This window comes from Ambystoma mexicanum, chromosome 2q (assembly GCF_040938575.1).
Source record: "Ambystoma mexicanum isolate Mex_15411 chromosome 2q, UKY_AmexF1_1, whole genome shotgun sequence".
Lineage (NCBI taxonomy): Eukaryota > Metazoa > Chordata > Amphibia > Caudata > Ambystomatidae > Ambystoma > Ambystoma mexicanum.
The window spans coordinates 1,083,874,072-1,083,900,227 of NC_090924.1; the positions used below are offsets into that span (position 1 = coordinate 1,083,874,072).

Below are 26,156 nucleotides of genomic sequence, written 5' to 3' on the forward strand. Positions count from 1 at the left end.
AAAGAACTATAAGCACTGCAACAGTACTCCAGCACCTCAAAATTAAACGACAAAGAACCACCTTACACGGCCATCCGAGTGAAAACTACATGAAGAATACTGATTGGCAAATGCCCTCACATGAAAGATGCCGCTGGCGGATGTGAGGACCTCGCAGCTGGCACAGCTCATCGAGTAAAACGATACAAATCAATCCTACAAAGCAGCAACCACCACAGATTCCGGCCAGTGAATTGCTGAGACCTCTAGACGAAATCGTTACCTGGCTCAAAAACTCCTCCAGCACAGTTTCTCCCCCAACCCTGATGTTATACTTCCTAGTAAACCTACCCCGACCTCATCAACAACAGACATCGAACATGGTAAAATCAGACAAATCACAAAGGAACCTAAACTTCGAGTGCAGAGCCTCCACCAGGACCCCTGTTCCACAACCACAGTCGGAGCCCCCTGCTGCAACGATGGAACAAGACGGAAACATGGCTCAAACTCTGAACGTTGACATCCGAGAGATTTTGTTAGAACTCAAGGCAGGCATTGGGAACCTGGAATCTAAACTAGACTCTCTATCCTCAAAGGTCGACTTAGTACAGCACTGGCTAGATAAACACGGTGACAGATTAGACCCAGCCAAACAGAGGGTGTCAGACTTTGAGACCATCAGATTTTGAGGATAACAGCACTGCATTAATAGCCAGGGTGTCTGCATTCGAAGTCCAGGTAAAAGCAGTGACAGCCAAGAACGAAGACGTAGAGGGGAGAACCTGCTGCAATAATGTCCGCCTGCTCGGAGTGAGAGAGAGACAATATCAGCAGAAGATGGAAGAATTCATAGAAGTAATGTGTAAAGAACTGTTTGGAGAACCCTCGCTGTCCCATCTCTTTGTAGTCGAAAGGGCCCACCGGGTACCAGTCAGTCGCCCAATCTCAGGAGCAGCCCTGCGCTGCAATCCTGCAACTGGCCAGGGAAAAGGGGGAGCTACACTATGACAGTGAAAAAATTCAATTATACCCAGAGTTTTCATCAGCAGTCCAAGCATCGCGCAGGTCCTTCGCAGGAGTGAAAAGACACCTGAGAGACAGTCAAATACAATACTCCACGCTCTTTCCTGCAAAACTCTGTGTTCAACACGCCGGAAGGACACAATTCTTCATTTCACCTGCGGCAGCGAGCAGCTTCCAGGACGAGATCGGCTGCTGACATTTTAACAAAAAATAGTGACCAGCGAGAAAAATCCGGGTCAGGAGCGACCCGACCTGAGACCACCTGGTATGTGACGAACTAAGCGACAAATCGTACACCTTACATCAGAAAGTCGACAAAGCAACACTTAGGGAAGCAAAAAGATCACCTTAAATACACTAATGACACTTTGAACATTTGGGCAACACACCTCGACGCAACCAATTACAACTCCTGAAGGGAGCCATCAGACTTGGCTGGGCACTAGCGCCCCGAGCTCAGTACTGTACAAAAGTAATCGATTTAAGGGGAGGGAACAGCTGATGGGCAGGTTGGGGGTTGCTCGTGAGGGACAGAAGGGGTGGGAATCTCTTCTACAAGTTAACACGAGCAGAATACATCAAGTTGGGAAAGGGAATCTTACGAATAGATGCGCTAGTCGAGTGTCTGGTCCCGCCGACCAATTTCACTGTTAGGCACAAAAAACCGGACAAGGCATGCATACACAAGCAGAATAGCAATTAAGCAAGCTGAATATATAACGCATAAACATATCAAGTGCCAAAGAAATTCAAAGTAGCAACATGGAACATTAGAGGGGGGAATAACCCAACTAAAACTCAGAGGATAGCTCAATACCTTAAAAGACATAGGGCCTCATTACAAGTCTGGCGGCAACCAGCCGGTTTTTCCGGCTCGGTTACCGCCGGACTCGTATTACCATTCCGCCTCCGTGACTCCCGGAATTACCATGGCATTACGACCCTGGTGTCCCGGGAATTCTGGAGGCTGAATTCGGTAAATCCCCATTCCCATTGAGTCCCATAGGACTCAATGGGAATGGGGAAGTGGAAACACCAACACCATCTCGTGATGGTGCTGGTGTTTCCACGTCTGCCTGCAGGCGGGCGGTGTTAAACCCGCCAAGTCAGACCTGGCGGGAACGCCACCTCCCACCTGCAGGACTCGGGATCGGGCGGTCCGGAATTAACAGTGGCGGGGGGTTTACCGCCACTGTTATTTCCGGACCGCCCGACCCGTAATGAGGCCCATAATGTCGATATCGCCTTAATGCAAGAAACTCACCTTCTCCCATCCTCTGAGGGAAGATGGTCCGTCCGTTTGGGCTGCCACAGATACTATTCCTCCTTTTCATCCTACGCCAGTGGGGTGGCAATACTGATGAGCAGGAGATTGAAGTTTCGACTGCTGTCAGTGGCACGAGATGAGGCTGGTAGAGCGTTATTGGTACATGGGGTGCTCAAAGGGAAACTAGTAACCTTAGTAAACACATATGGTCCGAATGTTGACAGTACCAACGCATTCGATTGGGTGATGACAGACCTGGCAGAGTTCAGCACAGCCACAATTATCTGGGGTTGAGACCTGAACACTACCCTAGACCCCAAATGGGACAGATCCCACATGACCACGAGTGTACACACCCAAGCGAGCCTCCAAATACAAGAAAGCTGTACAGCCTATATCTTAATTGACACATGGAGACTCAGTCACATGGAAACTCGAGAATTCACCTAACACTCCTGGTTTCGTGGTACCAGTTCCAGATTAGACTATATACTGGTGTCTTGAGAAGGGGGCTTCCACTGGGGCGACAGCTACATACTCCAGAGAACGCTCTCCGATCATTCCTTAGTCACCTTAAAGTGTATACCCACGGCCAAAGAGAGGAGGGCTATAGCTGCAGATTTAAAACCAGAGCACTCCAGGATCCGGTATAGCGAGGGCTAGAAACAAGGAGCCCTCCTGGCAAGGCTGATGGCTGCTGACAGATACCCCCATACGTAGAATGCTTCAGAGGTCCCCTTGGACATTGTTTTCACACCGAAGGTGAGATTGTAGCAGTGTTGCACACTTTTTACCAAGAACTCTACAGCTCCAGGTCCCTGAAATACCCTGTAGCCTTACAGTATTATCTGGAGGAAACCGAGCTCTACTGCGTGGAGGGAGGGATGAGAGTCCCTTAACAAACTGATCACTCTCGAAGAAATACTTGTAGCAATAAAAGAACTATCTTGGTCCAAATCACTGGGGCCCAACAGACTGACCGGGGAGTTTTACAAAGCATTTTCCCCAACCCTAGCGCTGATTCTACTATCAGTGTATGAGGAGGCGCTGGAGAAAGAGAGTTTAACTCCTACACTATGCGAAGCTAACGTCATTTTACTTCACAAGCCTGGGAAAACCCCCTGAAGAGTGCGCCTCATTCAGGCCGGTTTTGTTAGTAAATGTTGATAATAAAATCTTCTCCAAAATCCTAACTAAACGACTGCTTACCTTGATGCTGGGACTAGTACTAGCTGACCAGGCAGTAGTCATACCTGGGCGGAATACAACATTTGGTATTCAACGGCCCTTTGCAATCATGGAAGCTTTAGATCCCTCAACCCAGGCAGTGGAGGTCCTTCTAGACGCAGAAAAGGCTTTAAACTCGGTGGAATGGCCATACCTCTTCGCAGTGCTCCGGAACAAAAACCCTTTGGCCAGAATCGTACTAGGAAAAATGCAGTTGACACACTTCCAATTAAAAATAGGGACCAGACAAGGCTGCCCTTTGTCGGCCCTGCTATTCGCTCTCTCGATTGAACCTCTTACTGCGATCCTTAGAAATAGACAAATAGAAAAGGGACTCACCCTAGGGCCCCACAAATGAATATTGTCACTATACGCTGACGATGTGGCCCTCTTCATCAGTTTCCCGGTGATAAATCTGAACCCAGTGATGAGGGAAGTACTCAGGTTTGGGGTCTTTTCGGGGCTAAACATTAACCTTAACAAATTGGTGGTATTTCCCTTAACAGCTGAAACAATAGTTTAGAGATTAATTTGAGTTCTGATGGGAGTCCACAGGAGTTAGGCACCTGGGAGTCATGCTGTCAAGGAATCGCGAGGAGCTCTTCCAGGAAAGATGATAGCAACACTGCGTGACAAAATATCAAGGTGGCGACACCTTCCACTCACATTGATGGGTCGTGTTTCCATAGTGAACATGGCTATACTGCCCCAACACATTTATCTGTTCATCAACATTCCGTTGCTACTGTCCTATGCAGCCTAATCCTTGAGCAAATATGGGCAGGCAAGCCAGCCAGAGTGGCCACGTGATCGTTATCCAACCGGTAACAAAAGGGGGGCTAGCACTACCCGACCTAGAATGCTACTACAGTGCCGCACAGGCACAATTCCGAGGACACTGGTATGCCACCCACTGCATTCGTCCCCATGTCCAAATTGAACGGACCCTGACATCCCCCAATCGCCTGCGGGCAGCGATCATTGGTGAACTCCGGGTGCCCCCAAAGACACTAGATGTAGTCCTAATCACGTATGAAATATGGAAAAGGATTGCAGTGAAAAGTAAAGTCACAGACAGATACTCACCCCTTCTCCCCGGAAGATTTATCCCAGGGAGATTGATCACAGCGGAGAGGGTTTATTTGCAGTGGGCAGATAAATTAAAGATAGAAATGCTGGGCGATCTATTCATAGAGGGACAGTTTCTAACACATCCAATGGGCACAGGAACAGGGAGCAGACTCAGTTCTCGATGTGTTCATTTGCTTTCGGCTCCAACATGCATTTAAATCACGCTTCACAGTATTTCCGGTACAAGCACCCACATGGCAACTCCTACACGGAGTGATTCAAACACAAGGTGAAGGCAGGCTGATATCGAGTATCTACAAAGACCTACTAACGAGCACTGCAAACAGGCTGACAACCCCAAGAGAGAGGTGGGAGGTATCACTTGGGAGAACGATCTCGGAAGATTGGGCATACATACTGTGGCAGACACAGACGGTTTCCCTAAACTCCAGGTACAAACTAACTCCCTTTAATTTTGTTCACCAAGTGTACCATACACCAGCCAGACTTCAGACACCGCCTGTCTACATCAGCGGCATGCGAGAGATGTGGCGAATCTCAGGCGGGCTTTCTTCATCTGGCTTGGGAGTGCACAACAATTTATCGATTCTGGATAGAGGTGCTAGACTAGATCTCATTAATTGGAGCAAAGTCCAAGAGTGGTGATGCTGGGGTACACTAAGGACCTGCAACCGCCAGTGAGGAGACTGGCTGGGCTAATGGTACTCGCACGTAGGCGAGTGGCTATAACCTGGGGGAAAGGTCGCTCATCCACACCACAGCTGTGGCTCCAAGATGTGGCATATTGCCACGATATAGAGACAACTTTCATCAGCACACTACCCCTACACACGCGACCTGCAGAGGCATGGGGGCCCTATATTAACTATTTAGTGACCTTACCGGACTAAATCTCGATGAGTCATCTCTGGCTTTCCTCTTCGTTTCCAGATCTCTTCCGAATGCTAATTGCAGAATGAAGTGTAAATGCATTACCAACATGAAACATTTTACTCAAGCTACAGGATGAGATAGGGGGGGTGGGATTAGACACAATGTTGCGCAATGTTGTGTTTTGGTTGTTGTTAAGAAACTAAAAATAAAGGTTTAAAAAAAAACTATTCTAGCCCAGCAGTGTACATCCATCAGTGTAAAAAATAGTAGGTGCTGCCAGACACAGAAAGGCGCAAGAAAACAGGCCCAACACTCTTCAATGGCTGATGTGCCTGGACCTGTGTGTTTTTTATCCACACCTGGTGAGCCCAAAGTGCGATGGTCTGATTGGAGAGATGGTTTTACCAAGCATGTTTTGGCAGTGTTCGTAGCCAACTATTCCAATGACATGAACAAGGCCTTTCTTTATCACTATCTTGGGACAGCACGTTAAGATATTCTAAAGAAATTGCCTGAGCCTGTCGGCTTAGGGGATGTAGGTTTAGATGAGAAAAGCATAGCCAAATTGGACATGCAAATGAATATTATATTGGCACGCTATCATTCTGTTACCGGAGTGCAGAAAGTGGGCGAATCCATTGAAGAATTTATTACAACTCTAAGAGGGTTGTCTGTCAATTGCCAATTCTCCCATTGTCAGGAAGAGCACATTTGAGATAACTGATCATCAAGTGTACCAATGACAAGATACGGGAAGAGATTTGGAAGGAACACAATCCAACTCTAGCAAGAGCCATTGAAATAGCAAAATCTACAGAACATACCGAACTGTGTATCACGGCACTTCACTTTGAGAAAGACACCGAAAGTCATAAAGTGACTCTGGATGAAGGGTCAGTGAACAAAGCCACATAAGCACCTCAAAAGCAATGGACTGCCCCTGGAAGAAAAGGTGACAAGAAAATGAGGGAAACACAAGTGATTGTCAGGCAACTGTGCAACATTCTCTGCCTAGGATCTCTAACCGCCGTTCCCTCAAAAGTCGTGTTAGATACACAAATACAGGGCCATTCCTCCAGCGCTGAAGGTTACCTTGGCAAAGCTGGAAGCCACTGCATGCACAACACCATTCGGTCGCGTTTGCAGTTGTTAAGGGGAAAGGTGGTGCTCTCACCCACGTGACATGTAGGACGTTGCACGCACCGTTCTCCATGAATAAATGCTGCGTTCACTCTGAAACAAGTGCTTCTGATTGAAGTTGTTTCCTGCTTTGCTCTTGTATTTTGCTACGTCCAATTCATTGTTACTGACCTGCTTCTGCTTATTGGATTCCGCCTCCGTCTCGTCCTTTGTACTGTTTGACCCTGTTTCACGACCCAGCACTGCTCACTGACCTGCTAGCCTAGTGTTTTGTGCCTCTATCTGCCTGCCCAATGCCAACCTTTGCTACGTCCTTGGAACTCCCTTGCTTGCTGTCCTTTTACCTCTACTGCCCGCACATTGACAACCTCCTTTGTTCACTGGATTTCCTTGGATTACCCGCTCCTTGTTTTCTTCTGGATATCTTGCATTTCGCGATCAGCTTGTGCACGGACTAGAGACGCTACCCTGTTTTATTGTGCATATCTCGTTCGCTCAGGCATCCTTGTGCCTTTGGGAATAGGTCCCACTAACACTCCTACTTCCCATTCGCTTTTCGTTTTCTTGACTGGTTAACTGGACCTTCTGATCTTCCGGACCCCGACATTCCACTCCATGGTAAGGTTCATTCAATCCTGTGATAACACATACCACACTGCTTCTCCACAGGGACTTACTCTAATTGTTCTGTTATTTTAGCAAACCCTATCCTGGCTGGAACCATTTGGGGACACCACTCTTCCATCGCTCCATTGGCAGCTAGCATCACTCTAGGAACCCAATCCTCCATTAGAAGTTAGCCACTCTCCCCCTCTCTTGATTTTGGAAACACACGTTTGTGCTACTAATTGCTGTTCTTTCTACTTACAGCTGGCATTGTTCGTGGTGTATGTACCCCGCTCTTCCAATTAATGAATCCCTCTGATTGTTAGTCTTGAACAATAGAGGGATACATTGATAGGAAGAACTCTTTTTTCAGGTACAGTAGAGCATTAAGAGAAAAGAGTGGGATGCGGCATGCATCAGGGATTCTACCTACCAAGCAGTTCTTGATTTGGGAAAAGGGAATTCTCATGACAATGGTGATGAGGAGGTCAAGGAATACAGGAAAGTGAGTGATGAATTGTGCGTGAGAGACTTGTACTTGTGCAGGGGACGTAGATTGGTGGTCCGTGAAGAGATGAGGAGAGCAGTCATGGAGCTGGGCCAAAGAGGTCATTTGGGGTTGGCGAGAACCAAGGCCCTGATGAAGACAGATTTTTGGTGGCCGGGTGTGGACAAATGAGGTGGAGGAAATGTTTAAGTACTGCTCTGATTGTGAGGATGGTGACAAAGGGCTCAGGTTGTGCAAACCGCCAATGAGGGTGAAAGATAGTCCCACGGTACCATGGGATAAAATTGCTTTGGATTTATTGGGCCAGTTGAATATTAGAGGCTCCAAGGATGTTTACCTACCGGTAGTTATGGAACCTTTATCAAAGTGGCCGGAAGTCTGTGTATTGAACAAAGTTACCACTAGCAGTATAATCCGATTTCTAGAGACACTGTTTTTCCGTGTGGGTTTCCCTCGCCAGTGTCTATCGCATAATAGAATTCAACTGGTTTAAAAGGAATTCAAAATGTTTTTGGATAAATATGGGATTAAACAAGTGACGACAGCTCTATATTATCCCCACGGCAATGGTTGAGTTGAAAGATTTAACTGCACCTTGATGGACGTTATCATGATTGCAGTGGCCATTAGTGGGGACTGGATAAGGGCTGTCCTGGAGAGGACGTTTCAGTACAGTTTGGCCCCACATGTTGTCACAGGGGTTGCGCCTTTTGAGTTGTTGCGTGGTAGAAAACCAAATGCTACTTTGTGCCCAGGTTGGATGGGCAGGTCAAGGTGTGAGAAGGTGGATGTAGAGTGTGTGAGGGAGAGATTGTTGATCAGTGGATACAATGCTAAGAAAAGATTTGATGAGAAAAACTGCTGTAGGAATATTGACATAAAGCCTGGTGATATGATCAAAGTGAAGCTACCAGTTAAGGTAAGAAAACGGAGTTCCAGATTCTCGGAGCCCAAGGAGGTTGTCAAAGATTTGGGGGCGTCTGTTCTGATCAAAGATGGAGGAGTTTGGAGTAAGGAGAGGGTGACAGTTATGCGCAAAAGGAATCCAGATGTCGGTTAGCAGAAGGAAGGGAGGTGTTTTGTGAGAGTTTGGAAGGGAGGTGTTGGAAGTGTACAGCATTTTGTTAACCTTATTATGAGTAGTTATGTAGTCTTTGTTATTGTGTAAACCATCATATGGAACCTCTGGGTGGTATGGGGTGCAGGAAGGGTTCCAGGTTCCACGGGGTATCATGTCAGTTGCCTGATGAGTGAGCTGGAGGTCGCTGCTATGAACCCTGCTTCTGTTTATGGAATAAACTAATTCACAGCCCCTACGTCCTCAGAAGTCTCATTGTGGGTGAGCAGTCGCAAACCTAACAGAAGGGTCTCTTTGTTCAAAAGGGTCTTTTGCCCCAGATTCTGTACACTTTTGTTATCAAAATAAAAAGGATAGAATGCTTCTCTTATATTTATGACTGGAAGGTACACCCACGTTATAATTTGCGAACCTTTATAATGATATAATAAGGTTGGCTTTAGTCAAGTTATATTCAAATGCTTTTAAGATATTCATAGTGAGTTTGGTCTAGATAAACATGAGTTTTGGAGAGACCTGCAACTATGACACTGCCTGAATGAGGGTGTGGATGGAGGTGGTTCCCCGGGCTCCTTTCTGTTTGAAAACGTTATCCAATCTGTCAAAACAAAACATTACTTTGTGGGCATATGCACTCCGTGAGAACCTGGGCATCACGGATCAGGCCCTGGAGTGGTTGTACTCCTTCCTTCTGGACCGACCCTCCCAGGTCCAACTTGGGACCTTTCTCTCCACCACCTCTCTCTCCACATTTGGTGTTCCCCAGGGTTCTATCCTCTCACCCTGGCTCTTCAATGTCTACTTTAGCCCCACTTATCACTACCTACTCCTCTAACTTTCAGTGTTACGTGGATGACACTCAGCTCTCTTTCAGGCTCCTCTCCTCTCTCTCGCTCTTTCCTGTCTATCGCGATTCAGGATTGGTGCCCCGCCAACGATCTCTGCCTTAATGCCAGTAAGCCTGAAACCCATCTCATTGGGACCCCTGCTCCCGCTTTCCCTCTCACTCTGGCTGCCCTCCTTTGGGCCCTCTTCCTTCACCTTCCTGTGAGGCAAAACACCTTGGTGTCACCTTTGATTCCACTCTCTCCTCTCCTCGCATCACGAACCTTGCCAGAAAAGCCCACTACTGGCTGCACCGTTTCATAGGTATTCTTCCTTTTCTCACTTTCCCCCAGAAGCTCACGGTCTACAGAGCCCAGGTTCTCTCTAGGCTGGACTACTGCAACAGCCTCCTTCTCAATCTACCTTCATCTACGCTCCGCCCTCTGCAACTAATCCAGAACAGGATTGCAAGACTTTGGCCTCATGCCCAGGGACCAGTATCTCCCCAGCTCTGAAACCTCTCCACTGGCTCCCGGTGGCTGCAAGCATCAAGTCCAAAACCTTCTGCATTGTCCACAAGGCTTTCGGGGGCTGAGGTCCACACTAAATCCAACTCTCTCTTCCAAAACACCTTGCTTCTCGAGCCCTTCGCTCAGCCACCTCTAACCCTCTGAGGGTCAGATGCTTCTCCAGGCAGAGTTTGAGGGGCAGATCTCCTCTGCGGGTGCCTCCTTCTGGAATGGCCGCCCTGGCCCTCTCAAACTTAAGCCGGACCACCTGAAGTTCCAGAAGCAGCTCAAGACCTTCCTCTTTGCCTCTGCTTTCTCCCTCTCTCTCTCCCCTGCTGACCTACATGTCTGCTGTGCTGCCTGGTGGCCTGGCAAACCTCAGAGTCTCACTGGGTACCAGGTCCTCCAGGACGAGTTGCCCTGCACTGCCTCCAGGCCTACTACACACTTAGGGGCTGTAACTGTAACCCTACAGTCCCCTGCTTCCCTGCACTCACCCAGAGCCGCATTGCACTTATTGAGAGGGAATGCTGCCCTGATTGCATTTCCCATTTCCCTCTCCCTGGCACTTCCCCCATGTCCCTCCCCCCTAAATCTTCACCCTACATTGCTTTTCCATCCTCCCTCTCAGATTCCCATGTGTGTTCATTCTTTCCCTTGTCCTTATTAGACAGCTGATTAGCTTTGTTGGTGTGGGGCTTAAATGTACAGTCTGCCATTTCGTTGTCAGTATGAAGTGGATCAGGATTTGCATGGCTTCACGCTCCACTGCTAGCCTCTGGAATTTCTTTATACTGCTAAGCACCCTCATACTGCAAGAGTGTTGTAAGGATATCTGTGCGACTCAGGGAGCCCGATATGTGGGACTTGTATTTGAGTGCCTCTCCACCATAGTAGCAGCGGATCGCCATCTACAGTTCCTGCTCACACCCTCTTCGGTCTTACAGCAGAAACCTAGAAACAATCAGCCTCTGCGTGTGAATGAAGGAAGGGTCCGTCACCTGCTAGAGAAATTCTAGTGACAGTGTGTGTTTGCCTTGCATATGGGTCACTGTCTTGTTGTAAAAACAGATCCATGTTCCAATCATCTACTTGGGACACTGTCTGGCACAGGAGGTTGGCATGTACTGTCTACAGGCATCTGTACCCAGTTAATATTGTTTCCTGCTAAAGTTTTGACAAGTCTTTTGATTGAGTAGAGAAATATGGTGATCCCTATTTACTGGAAAAAAACATGTAATTAATGGGATAGCAATAACCCTTGTTTTCCGTTTGTTTTAGTGTGCACCACACTTATACATTTGATGAACGCTGCAAAATGTTCAGGGCATATAGTTGTGTTCGATGAGTAGGCATGTCACGCCCAGGTTTCGTCTCATTGCATCCTTCTTTCAAATACTCATGCAGAGGATTTCAGTGATATTGTCGGGGAAAAAAACTGCAAACAATGTAGTGATGTGAATGTACCGCCAAGAATTTAAAGTTGATCAAAATATTTCTGTATTCATTTTCTTTTTGCTTCTGTTTGTAGGTGACTGAAGAAAAAAATGAACAGATAAGAGAACTTGAAGCCCAAGTAGAATGTCTGAAGAGTGACCAGGAACGTGTAAACAAAAATACTGCCGAAGAAATAGAACAGTTGAATGATGTTATTGAGAAACTTCAGCAGGAGTTAGCCAATATTGAGGGAAAAACGGCAGTAGATTTTTCTGGCGAGGATGCGGACAGCCTGAAACATCAGCTTGAAACTGTAATAGCAGAAAACAAGATTTTACAGCAGACTCTGGAGAAAACAAATAGAGAGGTAACACTGTCAAAAAATGAAATTAAGGAAGCAAAGGATACAATTAATCTACTGACAGAACAGTTGCACACCTGGGAGAGGGAGTATGGGACCCTTGCACATAGAGAGAAAGATGCACTGTTGAATAACGATGATGTACAGATGGAGGCAGCTATTAGAAAGAAAATTGAGAAGCTGGAAGATGTTCTGATAGAGAGTACAGTCCAAGACATAACGCATCAAGCACTACTTACATCTGTAGAAGAAACTACTCAAGACACTATTAACAGCATGCATTTCAGGCTTGAAGAGCTTTTGGAAGTGGTCCAAGAAAAGGATTCTGAGCTGCGCGAGTCCTACAACCAAATAAAGATCTTGAAAGAACAGACTGACTCTGAGAAGGATGTACTCAGACTTAAGTTGTTGGAATTGGAAGAAAACCTGCGAGAAAAAGTTGCTGCAGCTCTTGTCTCTCAAGCCCAACTTAAAGCAATTCAGGTACAAACTAAATATATCCAGCAAATGGAGACTAACTCGACAGACACAGAGCTACTATTAAACAGCCATCAGGCTCAGAACTCAGCCGGCGAGGCAAGTGCGGACTCTGAATTATCAGCACTGACTTTACAGCTATTGGATATGAACAGCCAGTTGGTTAAAATGCATGAACAGTTGCAGTTTGAAAAACAGCAAGTCAATTCTGCTCAGAAATTTGCTACAGAAAAAGAAAAGCAGCTCTCAGAGCTTCAGAGAATAATGAAAGAGATGCAGCAAAATCACAAGGCAAAAGAGACAACTCAGCTGCTCAAAAAGGGAGAGGTCAGTACATCATGTAAATATTCAATTATATGAATCTCAGTTTATATGATAGTCCGGCTTCTGGACACACAGCTTGATTCAAATGCTAATAATAATTTCTTGATATACTGTATCAGACACATTTTGTTTAATAGTACATCCCATTTCTGTAGTGTCATTCCAATGGGCAATCTGCACTATTAGGTTGGGTACACAGTGTGCTCTGCGCAGTATACAAAAGACTTTGTAGCTCAGCTCTACCCCCTCACACACCCCCAAGCCCACCTTGCAAGTCTTTTTTTCTGCATTTCTAGGGACTGGATGCATTTTGGCACAGCTGATCAGGACCTGCTCCACAGCCAAAAACATTTCCATGTGTCCCAACAGATTGTTTTTCTTTTCCAAAAATGTATCTTTTTAAAACCTCTTGCAAACATTTTTCCATGGTCGATGTGTGATACGCATTGACACTGTTTCCCATTTGGCTGGATCACACATGGACCAACAGAGTCTTTAGTTATGCATTTTCTGCCCATATATTCAGCCCACCTTGGTTAAAAGTGTTCAGCACCTCACAGCAAAAGGCCCATCATAAGTGTATCTTCTGTGACTATTTCCAGATGATTGTTCCATTTCCTGGTCATATGCCCTGCCCCACTGATGCTTTTACATTTTCCACTTGCGCTGGAAGGGGCTCTTTCAAGTCTAGAGTGAGCACACTATGCCTGCATAATAAACAGTGGCGCCCCTGCCATGTTCACAATGCTGAACACTCGTGCTCACATGCAGGTACCCTCTGGGCATAAACAGTACTTCGACCAAAGAAATACAAATTAATAGTTGATATGACTACAATATCTTCACATACATTTGGTCAAATTAATATTCACGTAAATCTAAATACAAATGTTCATATACTTGTTTGTTATTAATTAATTAAAATCAAACCATAATACTGCTCTCAATAGCGAAACAATACTGTTGGCTGCTCACATGCCAATGGTCTAGAACTCAAAAGCATATTTCCTTGTTGACCAGTTCAGCCATTCCCCCACAAATGTGAATTCTTTCCCTTGGGGGCCCTGTATAACTTCCAAACCTGAGCTATGATCAGGCTGCCTTTTTTTTTTTTTGTAGCCTGCAACTCAAGAGTGGTTCCCGTCAACCCACGTGCTTGACTTGGGGATATCAAGGCGTCCAGTCCTTTAATGAAGCCTTTTTCCTTCAATGGAATATTCTGTTGCCCCACACCTTTCTACCTGTCCTACCTTTATCCAAACTAGTTCACAAGCCCAGGGTGTGTTGGAGTTGTAAGTTCATGTTGATCACCACCCCCGCTAGCCTAAAAACTGCTGATTTGCTGATCTAACACTCTCATTGATTACTTATCCTTTCCTCCTATCCCTTGGAGGAGCATCTGTCATCCAGCAGGACAGCCCTTTTGTCAATCGCTGAACTTGGTTCCAACATACCCATGTACCTTATGGGTTGATTGTTTCCCCACTTGCACTTCAAAGATATGAGTATTGTTGAATGAGATCAATGATAAGTTGGCTCTCTTTTTTTATTTTTTATAACTTTATTTTGGGTATTTTCAACTGGTTAAACAGCAAACATAAAAGAAAGAAAAACATACAGTAAACATGGAGGAAACATGTGCCTCATCATCCGCGTAACACCCCCCACTCCCCCCCTGAAGAAGCGCTTGTGCAAGAAGTAATTGTTAGCAGGTTCATCGCCCGTTACAGGCAGGGCTGTGTGCTAGTATGGTTCAGTTGAGGCACAGGCGACGTCTCCCATGAGGAGATGCTGTTCTCAGTGTTCATCAGGTAGATAATGTATGGACCACAAATGTCGGGGGGTCGGGCATGTAGAGGTAGAGTTTTGATGAAGTTCGATTCTTTGTCCTGACAGTAGGAAATGTCTTTTAACCATTGTTGTATAGTCGGTTCGCTTCCTTTCCCCCACGACATTGCAATCCTCCTACGTGCCATCAACAGTAATAGCCTGCCCAACTTGCGTGTCGCTGGTGGAATGTGTTTGGTGAATCTGAGAAGTGTGACCTTCGAGTCGGGCTCCAGGGGAGAGCTTACGATTGAAGCTGTCTTTTCCAATACCGCCTCCCAGAAATGGTATATGGCCGGACAAGACCATGCGAGATGGACAAAGTCCGCCATTGGGGCGTCACACCGGCTGCATGTCTGAGGGGTCGAAGGGTGGTAGGAGTGTATTCTCGCGTGTGTGTGGTATGCCTGATGTATGTATTTCAGGTGAATTTGTTTATATCTTGTGTTTAGGGATACCTTCTGAGTTTGTGCAAGAATATAGACCCATTCCTCATCCGTTATTGTCGTTCGGAGGGATTTTCACCATCTAGTTTTGGGTGTTGACGGGATCGGGGACGTGTCGGTCAGCAATGATTTATATATCATCGATACCAATCTACCCTCCCCCTGTGACTGAATCACCCCGTGGAGTAATTGCCATGTTGGGGGTTGTTGCGGGAATGAGGGTAGTATGGCTCGCAGAGAACACCTGAGGCAGAAGTAGTCAAGGGCAGTGGTAGCACCGCAGGTTTTAGCCTGTTGGGGTGTGAGGAAGGTCCCTTCGATGAAGAGGTTGCCCATGGTTTTTAATTTTAGCTTGTCGGTCCAATTTAAATAAACTTTTTCTGTGGTCAGGGGGATTCCTGGAAGGAATCTTATTGGCAGGAGAGGGGAGAACCTGGTCTGAATGTCACACCTCCGTGCTATTTTTTACCAGATTGCGATGGTGGAGAGTACCGTGTTTAAAATAGTATGCGTAATGTGGGTTTGGCCAAAAATGACAGCCCTAAGCAAGTTGGGGGATGCTACAGCGCGCTCAAGCTGTACATGGGGACGGACAAAGTGCGTGGCGTACCAGTGGCCGAAGAATTGGGCCTGTGCAGCCCAATAGTAGTATTCTAGATATGGGAGCGCCATGCCTCCTTTTGTCGCTGGTTGGATCAGTGACTTCTAAGCAATTCTGGCTGATTTACCCACCCATAGTAGTTCTAGGACCAGGCTCTGCAGGTATTGCAGATGTTTCTGGGGTACCAGCAGGGGAAGATTTGCAAAAAGATAAAGGAGTTTAGGGAGTATTAGCATTTTAACTAGCGAAACCCGTCCCCAGAGTGTGAGTGGTAGTGTCTTCCATCTGTTAATTTTCCCTTTAAGAGACTCAGTTACGTTACCATAATTATCTTGGAAGAGATTTTGGTGATCTCTAGCCAATTGGATGCCCAGGTATCTTACGTTTGTGTGTTCCCATTTGAAGCCATAGTCGTCTGGGTTTCGTGGTTAGTGGGAATATAATTGACTTACTGTGGTTAATTCTTAGGCCGGAGAGGTTGCTGAATTTAATGATGTCTCGTATTATCGGGTTCAGGTTCGCGGCCGGGTCCCGAATGTAGAAAGCAATGTCATCTGCGTATAGGGATATTATTAATTTGTACGGGCCAAAGGACAGACCCCTATGTATGTGTTTGGCTCGGATGTCTGAGGTGAGGGGTTCCAGCACTAGTGCAAATAGTAGAGCAGATAGGGGACACCCCTGTCTGGTCCCTCGCTGGAGGTCGATCTCCGATGATCTGGTTTTACCCAGAATTATGTGTGACCGGGGTTGGTTATCTAGAAGGGCTGTCAGTTTGAGAAAGAGTTTGCCGAGGCCCATACGCTGGAGGACTTTAAAGAGGAAAGGCCACTTGATGAAATCAAAGGCCTTTTCGGCGTCCAAGAGGGCTGCTACCGCCTGGTGCGTAGGGTCTAGTGCTTCCATGACTCCGAACATGCGTCTGATGCCAAATGTTGTATTGCGGCCCGGGCTAAAGCAAGCCTGGTCTGCGAGTACCAGTGCGGGCATCAGGGGAATGAGCCTGGTGGCGAGGATTTTGGGCAGTATCTTATTGTTGAGGTTGGTCAGTGAGATTGGTCTGCATGAGCTGCATTCTTCTGGGGGTTTGTTGGCTTTATGTAAAACGATCACATGAGCTTTGCACAGGGTCGGGGGTAAGGAGCCAGTCCCAAGAGCCTCCTCGAAGACTTGCATCAGTAGAGGTGCGAGGATGGGGGCGAATGCTTTATAGAATTCGCCGATTAAACTGTCAGGGCCAGGGGCTTTGGTGTTCGGGAGGTCTTTGCCTGGAGGATTTCTTCTAGCGTGATGGGTTGATTTAGTGGTTCTCTCAGCATAGAATTTACCCAATATAGTTCTATTTCTTCCAAATAGCTCACCATTTCTTCCTGGCTGGCAGTGAAATTGGACCTGTACAGATTTTGGTAGAAGGCGCAAAATATTTCTGCTATTTCTTTGTCAGTGTGTACTAGTGTACCTAGAGGGTTTCTTATCTGCTCTATCAGTGTGGGTTTCCGGTCCGCGGCTATCAGCCTCGCGAGTAGGGCGCTCGGCTTTTGCCCCTCTCCGTATTGGCGAGTGCGATGACCTTGCGACAGGAATTTCAATTCACAGTCGGCTGCTGCCCTGAATTTCTCCAGTTCCTGTTTCAGTGAGGCTAGAATGTGTGGGTCGGACGAAGTGATAAGCAGATGCTCTAGCTCCTTTAGGCGGGTTTCACTTGAGGAAAGTTCACGTCTGATAAGTTTCAAAATTCCCTGTTCTTTGGTTAGGCATAACACTTCAAGGATTCCCATAGGGTTCCGACAGATGACACAGAGCCCTGGTTGAGTTCGACGAAGGATACAATCTCTGTGCGCAGTTCGTCTGCGAACACCTGGTCCTGTAGTGAGCCCGGCTTGAATCTGCAGTGTCGTCTCCTTTCTGATGGATCTGGAGGGGTGCATTCGATTGTGACCGCCGAGTGGTCTGATATTGATCTGGGCAGAATTTGGCAATGGTTCCATTGGACTTGGCTGTGCACGGAGACTAATAGGTAGTCAAGGGGGGAACTGGACTTGTGAACCCAGGAGTGGAACGTGTAGTCCCGAGACTCTCTGTGTTGGCGTCTCCAAATGTCCACCAGATCGTATGCTTTGCAGATTTCAAGAATTTGAAGGGCTGCTTTGGAGGTAGTTGTAGACGAGGAGTGAGACCTATCCATCCGTTGGTCGAGTGTGGTATTCATGTCGCCCCCCCAGATAATTGTTGCGGACCCCACATCTCCCAGGTGTGTCATTACCCAATCGAAGTTGTTGGGCCCATCGATGTTTGGCCCATAGGAGTTTACGATAATGACCTCAATGTTTTCCAGGGTCCCCCGTACCAGGAGTGTTCTTCCCTCCATGTCATTGCTGGTTGATACTAGTTTAAATTTCAAGGATCTATTTATTAGGATTGCCACCCCTCTTGAATATAAGGAATACGAGGCAAAGTATCTATGACCGCCCCAGTCTCGGGCCCAGCGATTCTCCGTTCCGGGGAGGAGATGGGTCTCCTGAATCAGAGCTATGTCCACCTTATGCCTCCGGAGATACTGTGACATCTTTCTCGTTTTGGTCGGGTTATTGCCCCCTCTAATGTTCCAAGTAACTAGCTTGAATGTCGGTGGTGGCTATACAGTTTGTCTAGCTCTTGGGCCAGGATGTAATTGGTTGCATTAGGCCACATTGTATTTGTATGATGCGTAGGTTCTTGCTTTCCTTGTTAAAGACTGTTATTGGTACATCCATCGAGAGGTCGTGGGCGTAGGGGTTGGGGCGCGGACCCCTGGTGAGCACTCCTCCATAACAATAATGAACAACTTCCCTCCCCATCACGGGCAACCCCCAACTTGCCCATCAAATATCCCCACCCAGTCCCCCAAAACATAACGGAGCTGCACTTAGGGCTCTAGGGAGGTTCCAACGGCCGGCGCACCCTAAAGTTCATCACCTTTTTTCAGAGCCAGGGGCTTCTAGCACATAGCGGCCTGTTGGTGGGCGTGATTAGGCATCACGGTGGGTCTCTGTCCGCTCGATCTCTCCTGGGAGGTCTCGGGTTACCGATGTATTGTCTACACCCCAGCTTGTCGAGGAATGTGTTCGCCTCATCAGGAGTGTTAAAGAATTGGGATTTACCGTCATGTTGAATTCGCAATTTGGCGGGGAATAGCATGGAATAGAGCATTTGGTTGTCCTGTAGCCGGCGTTTTACTCCGGTGAACGTCTTGCGTAGCACCTGGACAGACTGGGAGAAATCAGGGAAGAACTGGACATCATCTCCGTTATGTTGTAGCTTTCCTTTCTCCCTTGCGAGGCAAAGGATCATGTCGCGGTCTTTGAAGTTAGGTAGTTTGGCTATGATCAGGCGTGGGGCTGCCCCAGGGATCGGTCGACTGGTGGGTACCCTGTGGGCTCTCTCCACTACGAACATGCTGGATAGCGTGTGGCTCCCGAACAGCTCTTTGCACATGTTTTCCACAAAGTCTTCCGTTTTCTGCGTGGTTTGCTGTTCTCTCACCCCTAGGATCCTGATATTGCTACGACGGGGGCATCCCTCGAGATCCTCATTTTTGGCAATGACGGCTTTAATTTGGGTTTCTAGTGTTGCCACCCTGGTTGACATGGAGGACGTATTATCCTCGAGGTCAGAGATTCGCTGCTCAGCGGTGTCGAGTCTGTCACCATGTTTGTCCAAGCGATGTTGTAGCAGGTCGACTTTAATGGATAGGGTGTCAAGTTTGCTATCGATGTTGCCTATGCCAGCTTTTAATTCGAGGAGGATCCCTCTAATGTCCATGGCCTGGGCAGGATCGTCGTCGTGTGACATGGCCATCTCGGGACTCTCTAGTCGTTCGATTGGTTTGGGGGTTTTGACTATGGCACCGAACTCAAATGTCAACTTCCTCTGTGATTTATCAGATTTCCCCATCATAAAGGCTTTGCTGCTCACTGGCCGAGTGTGTTCCACTGTTCGATTGTCCACTCACTTATCTGTTGATCCACCAGAGGGTATGTGAGCGTGATTGAGGGTTGCAAGCTCTGTGGGGAATATCGCACCACGCAAGGTAGAAAGGTAGAACCTGCCGGCTACGGATGTGCCCCTCTTGGTAGTCGAATCAATGGGGCACCCTCTCAAGCTGTGCTGTCCGGTGGTTGGAGGGTTGCTGGCGTTCGTGCGGGAACTCTTGGCCCAGTGGGATGATCGATGCCTCGACCCGGGAGGGGTTTCATAAATATTGTGGGGCCCTAATGGAAAGCCACCCGCTTCTTCATACGCCCGGGTCCCGGCCCAGGCAAATAAAATATTGTGCCCCTAAGCCTGCAGGCGTGTTATTCTGAGGAGGGCTGTCTGCCGTCGCTGTCGGGCTTGTGCTGTTACGGCCCGGCCCTGCAGCGGCTTCGTGCATGGAGGTGGGGGCCCCCTGATGGTGATCGTGCGCCTTTGCCTCACTGCCACTCAATGGGCCAGGTGTCTAATATGCGATGCCCCAGTGGTCAGGGGCCAAAGGGGCATCAGGGGGTGTGGGAGGCTCACCTTTATTGCTTTTGGAGCCTCTGTTCTGCCTCGCCTGTGACAGGGTTCCTCCCGCTGGGCCTCTCGTATATTGCTGGCCCAGCTCGCCGCCGGCGTGCACTGGGGCCGGCTACTCGACCTGCGGCTGTGATGGCTTGTTGATGGGGGGCCGCCGGCTGTGCCTGCTGCAGTGTGGGCTCCCAATCCTCTTTGCGGGCCGCTGAGGGGGGCGATTTTGGTCTCCCCGGCCGGCCTGCTGCGGAGGCTCCCTCTTGGAGACTCCGGCTGTGTGCTGCCCTTGGAGCAGTTACGGGACCACTGCGGCACACTTGGGGGGGGTGTAGGCGCTCTGCGGGCCACCGCGGTCAAGCTTTGCTGTTTTCTTGATGCTGGCTGGGCCAGTGCGCAGACGCTCTCCGCCAGCGCCGTCTTGGCTCCGAGGTAGAGGCAGAGGGACGGTTTGGCGGGCTTCCTCCTGTGCAGGCGAGCAGCGTCGTTTGCCCCACGGCACCAACAGGGGATGGGGGAGGTGCGGGACTCCCAGGTATTCTGGTGCTGCTTCAGGTAAATTGGATGGCCCCTGGCAGTGCTTTTGGACAGGATTAATACGGGTGCGCCTCCGGAGCTCACATCAGAGCCGCCATCTTGGTCGCGCTCTAGCGCCCTCTGATTATAAGTTGGCTCTCTTGATAGAAAATGTATAGATGTGTAGTTTGTGCATCCATTGTGTGCTTAGGTTGACATGTGTTTCGTTGTTTTTTTATTCGTATTTATATAGCGCACAACAGCCCGAGGACATTGTGGCCCTTGTTACAGTACAAAGTTTAGTCACTTAGTTACATGGTCATTAGCAATATATATACAGGTTGCAATATATTTATATTACATTTGTGTTATATTACAATATGCATGGCAGAAGTGGAGGAGGCAGTCCTCCACTTGCTAGTTGTGGAGAGTGGCCTTGAGGTTGTTGCGGAAGACAGAGATGGAAGTTTCAGCTCTAAGGGTTGCAGGGAGTGAGTTCCAGAGTTTCGGTGCAATATAGGAGTAGCCTAGACCTCCCGCTGTGGCTCTCTTTATGTGTGGTATGTCTGGTGGGGCGAGTGGATGTGGTCCTTGATATTGCAGAGGCTATGGCGCTGACTTGTTTGTTCATCGATAGATTTGCATCAATGTGAACACCTAAAGTCTTGACAGAGGATGATACGGAGATGTTTGAGTTGTCTATGTTGAAGTTGTTGTATTGGGAGGCTTAGTTTCGATAATGTGTTTGTCTGGCCCAGGATGAGAATTTCAGTCTTCTCCCCGTTAAGACAGAGGCTATTGATTGGCATCCAAGCTTGGATAGTGGCATAGATGTTGTGAAGGGCCGCGGCGTCTTGGTGATAGAGTACAGATAGGGGTAAAAGTACTTGAGTGTTGTCTGCATAGTTTGTATATACAACACCCATGGAGTCAAGTAGGTCGAAGAGGGGTTTTGTGAAGAGGTTATAGAGGGTGGAGGCTGTACAAGATCCTTGGGGGACATCGCAGTTTATAGTGGTAGGATCTGCGTTAGCTGTGTCGGAGTAGACCTTCATGGCTCTTCCTTCCAGGAAGGAAGTGATCTAGGATGCTGCTTGATTAGAGAAATGGGCTGCATGGGTGAAGTGGGTGGGGAGTGTTTGGTGATCTACCAGGTCAAAAGCAGCTGATAGATCGAGAAGGAGGAGCAAGGCAGGTTTGCCTTTGTCCATGATCTGTGAGATTTGATTTTTAAGGTCTAATAAGGCGGATTCTGTTCCAGGCCTGACACGGAAGCCAGATTGTCTTTTGCCTAGTATGGAGTTAGCTTCTATGTATGATTGGATCTGGATGTGAGCTGCTTTCTCCAGGATTTTTAGGAGGAACGGGACTGTCGATATCAGTCTGTAGTTGTTGGGTTGCGCTGGGTCAAGTGTGGCCTTTTTTAGAAGTGACCGCACCCAGGCTTCCTTAAGATTGTTTGGGACAGTTCCTGTTTGGAAAGATGCGTTAATGAAGGCAGTAGTCAGGGGTGCTAGTTCATTGGCGCAGTCCGTGATGATTTTGGGAGGGCAAATGTCTGCTTTGCAGAGGGATTGTTTGAGGTTTTTGATGAGATTAAGGACCTCAGGTTCAGTGACGTCTCTGAAGGAGAATTGAGCGTGATTGAGATTACTACGCTTGTCTTGTGTAGGGCGTTTGGCTTTTTGGTTTGGGAGGGCTTTGCAGTGGTTTTGGATTTTGTTCTGGAGGAGTTTTATTTTGTTGAGCATGGCGGACTGAATGCTGGCACACCAGGTTTGGTCTTTAGTTATCTCGTCAGCAGTAGCCGGGGGAGTGACTAATTCATTAAAGATTGCGAATAGTTCTTTAGCTTGGGAGTTGACCTTTGAGATCCTATCATTGAAGGAGTTGGATTTTGCTGCTAAAATGGCTTTTTTTTATATTGGAGGGCCATTTGTTTGAAGAGGCTCTTATTTAGATCACTCAGATCCGTTTGCCAGTTTTTAAGCGACTGACCCTTTTGGGCTCGGAGGTTTTGGAGTTCTTCCGAGAACCAAGAGTTGCAGTGAAATCATTTTTTTCCTTCTTGCTTTCAAGTGGGGCTATAGAGTTTATGGCATTGGTGAGAGTATCATTGAAGATAGCTGATAGTATATTTGGGTCCTGAGAGAAAGGTGGTGCTAGGCAGGGGCTTTTAAGGTGGGGACGCAAGTTGTCTGCGTTGAGTTTTTTAGAACTTCTTATTGTGGCAGGTAGTGCGTGGGTGAGAGTCTTAGGTTTAGGGTTGGTGGGGATGAGAAATTCGATGCATGTGTGGTCCGTCCACGGAAGGGCAGTGTTTGAGGTAATGTTGGATGCACAGTTGTGATCCATGACCCAGTCAAGGGTGCGGCCTTTGGAGTGAGTGGGGGCGAGGACTCCTTGGGAGAAACCTAAGTCTGCGAGTTCTTTATCTAGGGTTGCGGTGGATTTATCCTTAGGATCATTGTATCCTAAATTTAAGTCTCCTAATTGAAGGATTTTGGAGGACTTTTTAATGTTGTTGCTGAGTCGATGGGAGAGGTGCTCTTGGAAGTCAGCTGGGAGTCCGGGAGGTCTGTATAGGATGTGGATGTTGATTAGATTATTGGGGGAGAGCGTAAAATTGGCTGATAGGATATCAGCATTACCACCCCACGTACTATGGTCTGCTAATCTAATGGATAGTGAATCTTTGTGGATAAGGGCGACTCCCCCTCCAATCTTATCACTTCTATCTTGCCTAAGGATGGTGTAGCCTGTGGGTAGGGCTAGTGCGATGGCTGGGCAGGAGGCATCATTGAGCCAGGATTCAGTGATGCAAAGTAAGTCCAGTTTAAGTGTGGATAGTAGATCATTTATCTCGAGGGCATGTGCAGGTAGGGAGCGTACGTTCAGTAGTGCACATTTAAGAGGTGGGTGTTGTGTGCCTTTGATGTTTTTGTTTGTACTAGTATGGGGTGAAGTGTGCTTGTTGTGGAGTGTGGTAGTGAGGGGCTTAGTGCGAAGTAGTGTAGAGGCATGTTGGGGTGGTGGGGGGAGAGGGGCAGTGCCTATGCTCATCTTAGTATGGGGTAGTGGTGCAGTGCGGGTGCCCAATCTGGTGTTTCTAGTCATGATGGGTGTGGGTGAGCAGAGTAAATACCTAGGAAGTGATCGATTTCTGAGATTGCGGAGTCTGGTGGCTAGGCTAGGTGGCCGAGACTGTGTGATGTTGTAGTCGGGTGCTGCAGCATGTGAATTTAGTGCCGGGCGCTGGGTGAGGTGTGTGGGAATATGTGGGGAGGCGTAGAGGCCATGATAGTGAGGGCTATAAGGGTGGCTGTTAGGCTGGCTGAGCGGAGTGTGGCAGGGAGAGTGCGGGAGAGTGAAACTATGCTATAATTGGGAGGTGCACTCTTGGGCATCATTGTGTGTGTGTGTGTGTGTGTGTGTTTGTGTGTGTGTGTGTGTGTGTGTGTGTGTGTGGGGGGGGGGGGTGGGGGTGGGGGTGTGTGCTGTGTGCCTGCCGCTGGTATGTGACAGAAATGACAGGGGGATCTTGCGACTAGTGGTAGGTAGTTCAGAGGCAGGTCACAAGTGGGTCACAATTCAACAAAATACAATGCCTAAATTCGATTTTCTAAGTGGGGCAGGCAGAGGCTAAATGGTGGCAGGGCATAATAAGGTAGCAGTTGGCTGCACAAGAGGATGCAGTACAAGCGGATAAGCAATACTGGTAAATGCGCTAAATAGTATAGTGAGATATTATATATCAACAATAGACCAGGTGATAGCAAGCAATTGTCCAAAGTCAGTGAAAAGCAGAGGCACCCACGAGGTGTACTGCATGAAGGGATTAGGTGGAAAGGTTAGGTCTGGGGAGGAGTGGGCAAGCTGCAGGGTCAGGGCAGGCTTACCAGAAAATGTCCAAAGTCAGTGGACCATGCCTCAGGTGCCTCCGGTCAGGCTCCTGACAGGAAAAGTTTCTTGTGATGGGGATCCTTTGGATGAGGGGGGCCGGCGTTTGCGTGCCGGCGCCTGATTGGCCTTCTGTAGTTGCAGTACACTGGGTGCATGTTCCTTTCCGGCCAACTGATGTTTATTGCATATACAAAAATGAGTCCTGAAATTGTTTGTTTCAAATAGCTGTTCATAGCTGGTCAATATTTATGATAAATCCTTGGTTCTGCGATATGTTTTCTTTGTAGTTGGTTGAAACTGACTCGGAGTTGGATACTGGAGCCCTGTGTAGCTGAAGATGTAGGCGGTGTAAGGTCCACGCATTCCACTCAAGTGTTCTGTGAACACTATTTCAGTAGAAGCAGCTCCAGAGAGCTCTGCTGCCTAACATAGCTATATCAAATAAAATTACTCTCTAATGCCACAATTGACCACCCTTTGTCAAGCAGGCGCATAGGACACCAAGGCCCAAGCCTACCCTTCCCTCTGGGACAATCACTGCCTGATTGTAGCCCACATACATAATTACTGGCAACACACACTAGCCGATGAGCCATCAGGGGAGCCAGGGACCTCGCATAAAACAGGGAACGAGTGAGCCTATACCTCGATCTGACCTGGACAGCAGAGCAAGCCAACAACAAATTTAAAATGGGAAAGTAGAGTATGAACAGAGACAAATCACGCATTTATGATGAAGCAGCTACGGATTTGAACACTGGAGGGACTGTCACCAACCCAGACCACTGAATGAAGCGCAGGAGGATAATATGGAAAAACTGGAGGATGCCGTCTGAAAAACACTCATGTAAAGTTATGAAGTTAACTTACAATACGGGCGCAATGCCAGGGAGTGGTTGAGAGGGAATTGCTCCCTGCAGTGTAAAGTGCTTTCGAGCAAAAGAGCAGTGCTGTCGACAGGTAAGGCCAAAACTTCATAGCCTACAGCTCTGTGGATTGTGAGGGGTCAGAAATATGAGGCGGATAAGTAGAGTTTTTTCACAAGTTGCCACTTTAGTAATGAGATGCAGCCCTCTTTCAAGCAACAGAAAACAGTGGGCCACACTTCAATATGAATGTAACGTAAACAGTTGCCTTGGAACATTGCGTGCCCTCTATTGGCTATGCACATGCTTCTGAATCTTGTGAGGCATAGTTAGTGTGCTGAGCCAAAAGAGGGCCAGCAATGTGGATAAATGGTTCTTGCCGGCTCATTGTTGCTGGGAGAGCCCCATCTGTTTTGCCCCTCCCAGCTGCCATGACCAGCCACACCCCAACAAAGATGTTACAAGACCCTCCCTCCTGGCGCCTTCCTCTGCCCTCTTTGTAGCCCATGTCACCCTCACGGCTCAAGGTAAGAGCGAAGCAGTGGATCAGCTGGGATGGGGCAAGCTGATGAACCCATGGCCATGCCGCCATGTTCTCTTAGAATCAGGGGTGGTGGAAGGGACACTGATGGTTTTAGATATCTGCTACGGGTAGCCTTCTCACTCCCTTGAGTAAAAGTGGGCGAACAGTGTCCAATGGGTGGTTATTTCCCATGTAATCTAAGGTTGCATCGCATGAGC

The 26,156-nt window shown here is 47.9% G+C and overlaps 1 protein-coding gene across 4 annotated transcripts in view; it reads left to right on the plus strand.

Moving 5' to 3' along the window:
- The window catches only part of AKAP9 (A-kinase anchoring protein 9), a 2,953,299-nt gene that overhangs the window by 2,004,483 nt on the left and 922,660 nt on the right, over positions 1-26,156 (plus strand). For all 4 annotated transcript variants that reach the window (XM_069648423.1, XM_069648424.1, XM_069648425.1 and 1 more), the window contains one exon: positions 11,662-12,732. In XM_069648423.1, the coding sequence (XP_069504524.1) occupies positions 11,662-12,732 (1,071 nt within the window). The remainder of the gene's footprint in view (positions 1-11,661; positions 12,733-26,156) is intronic.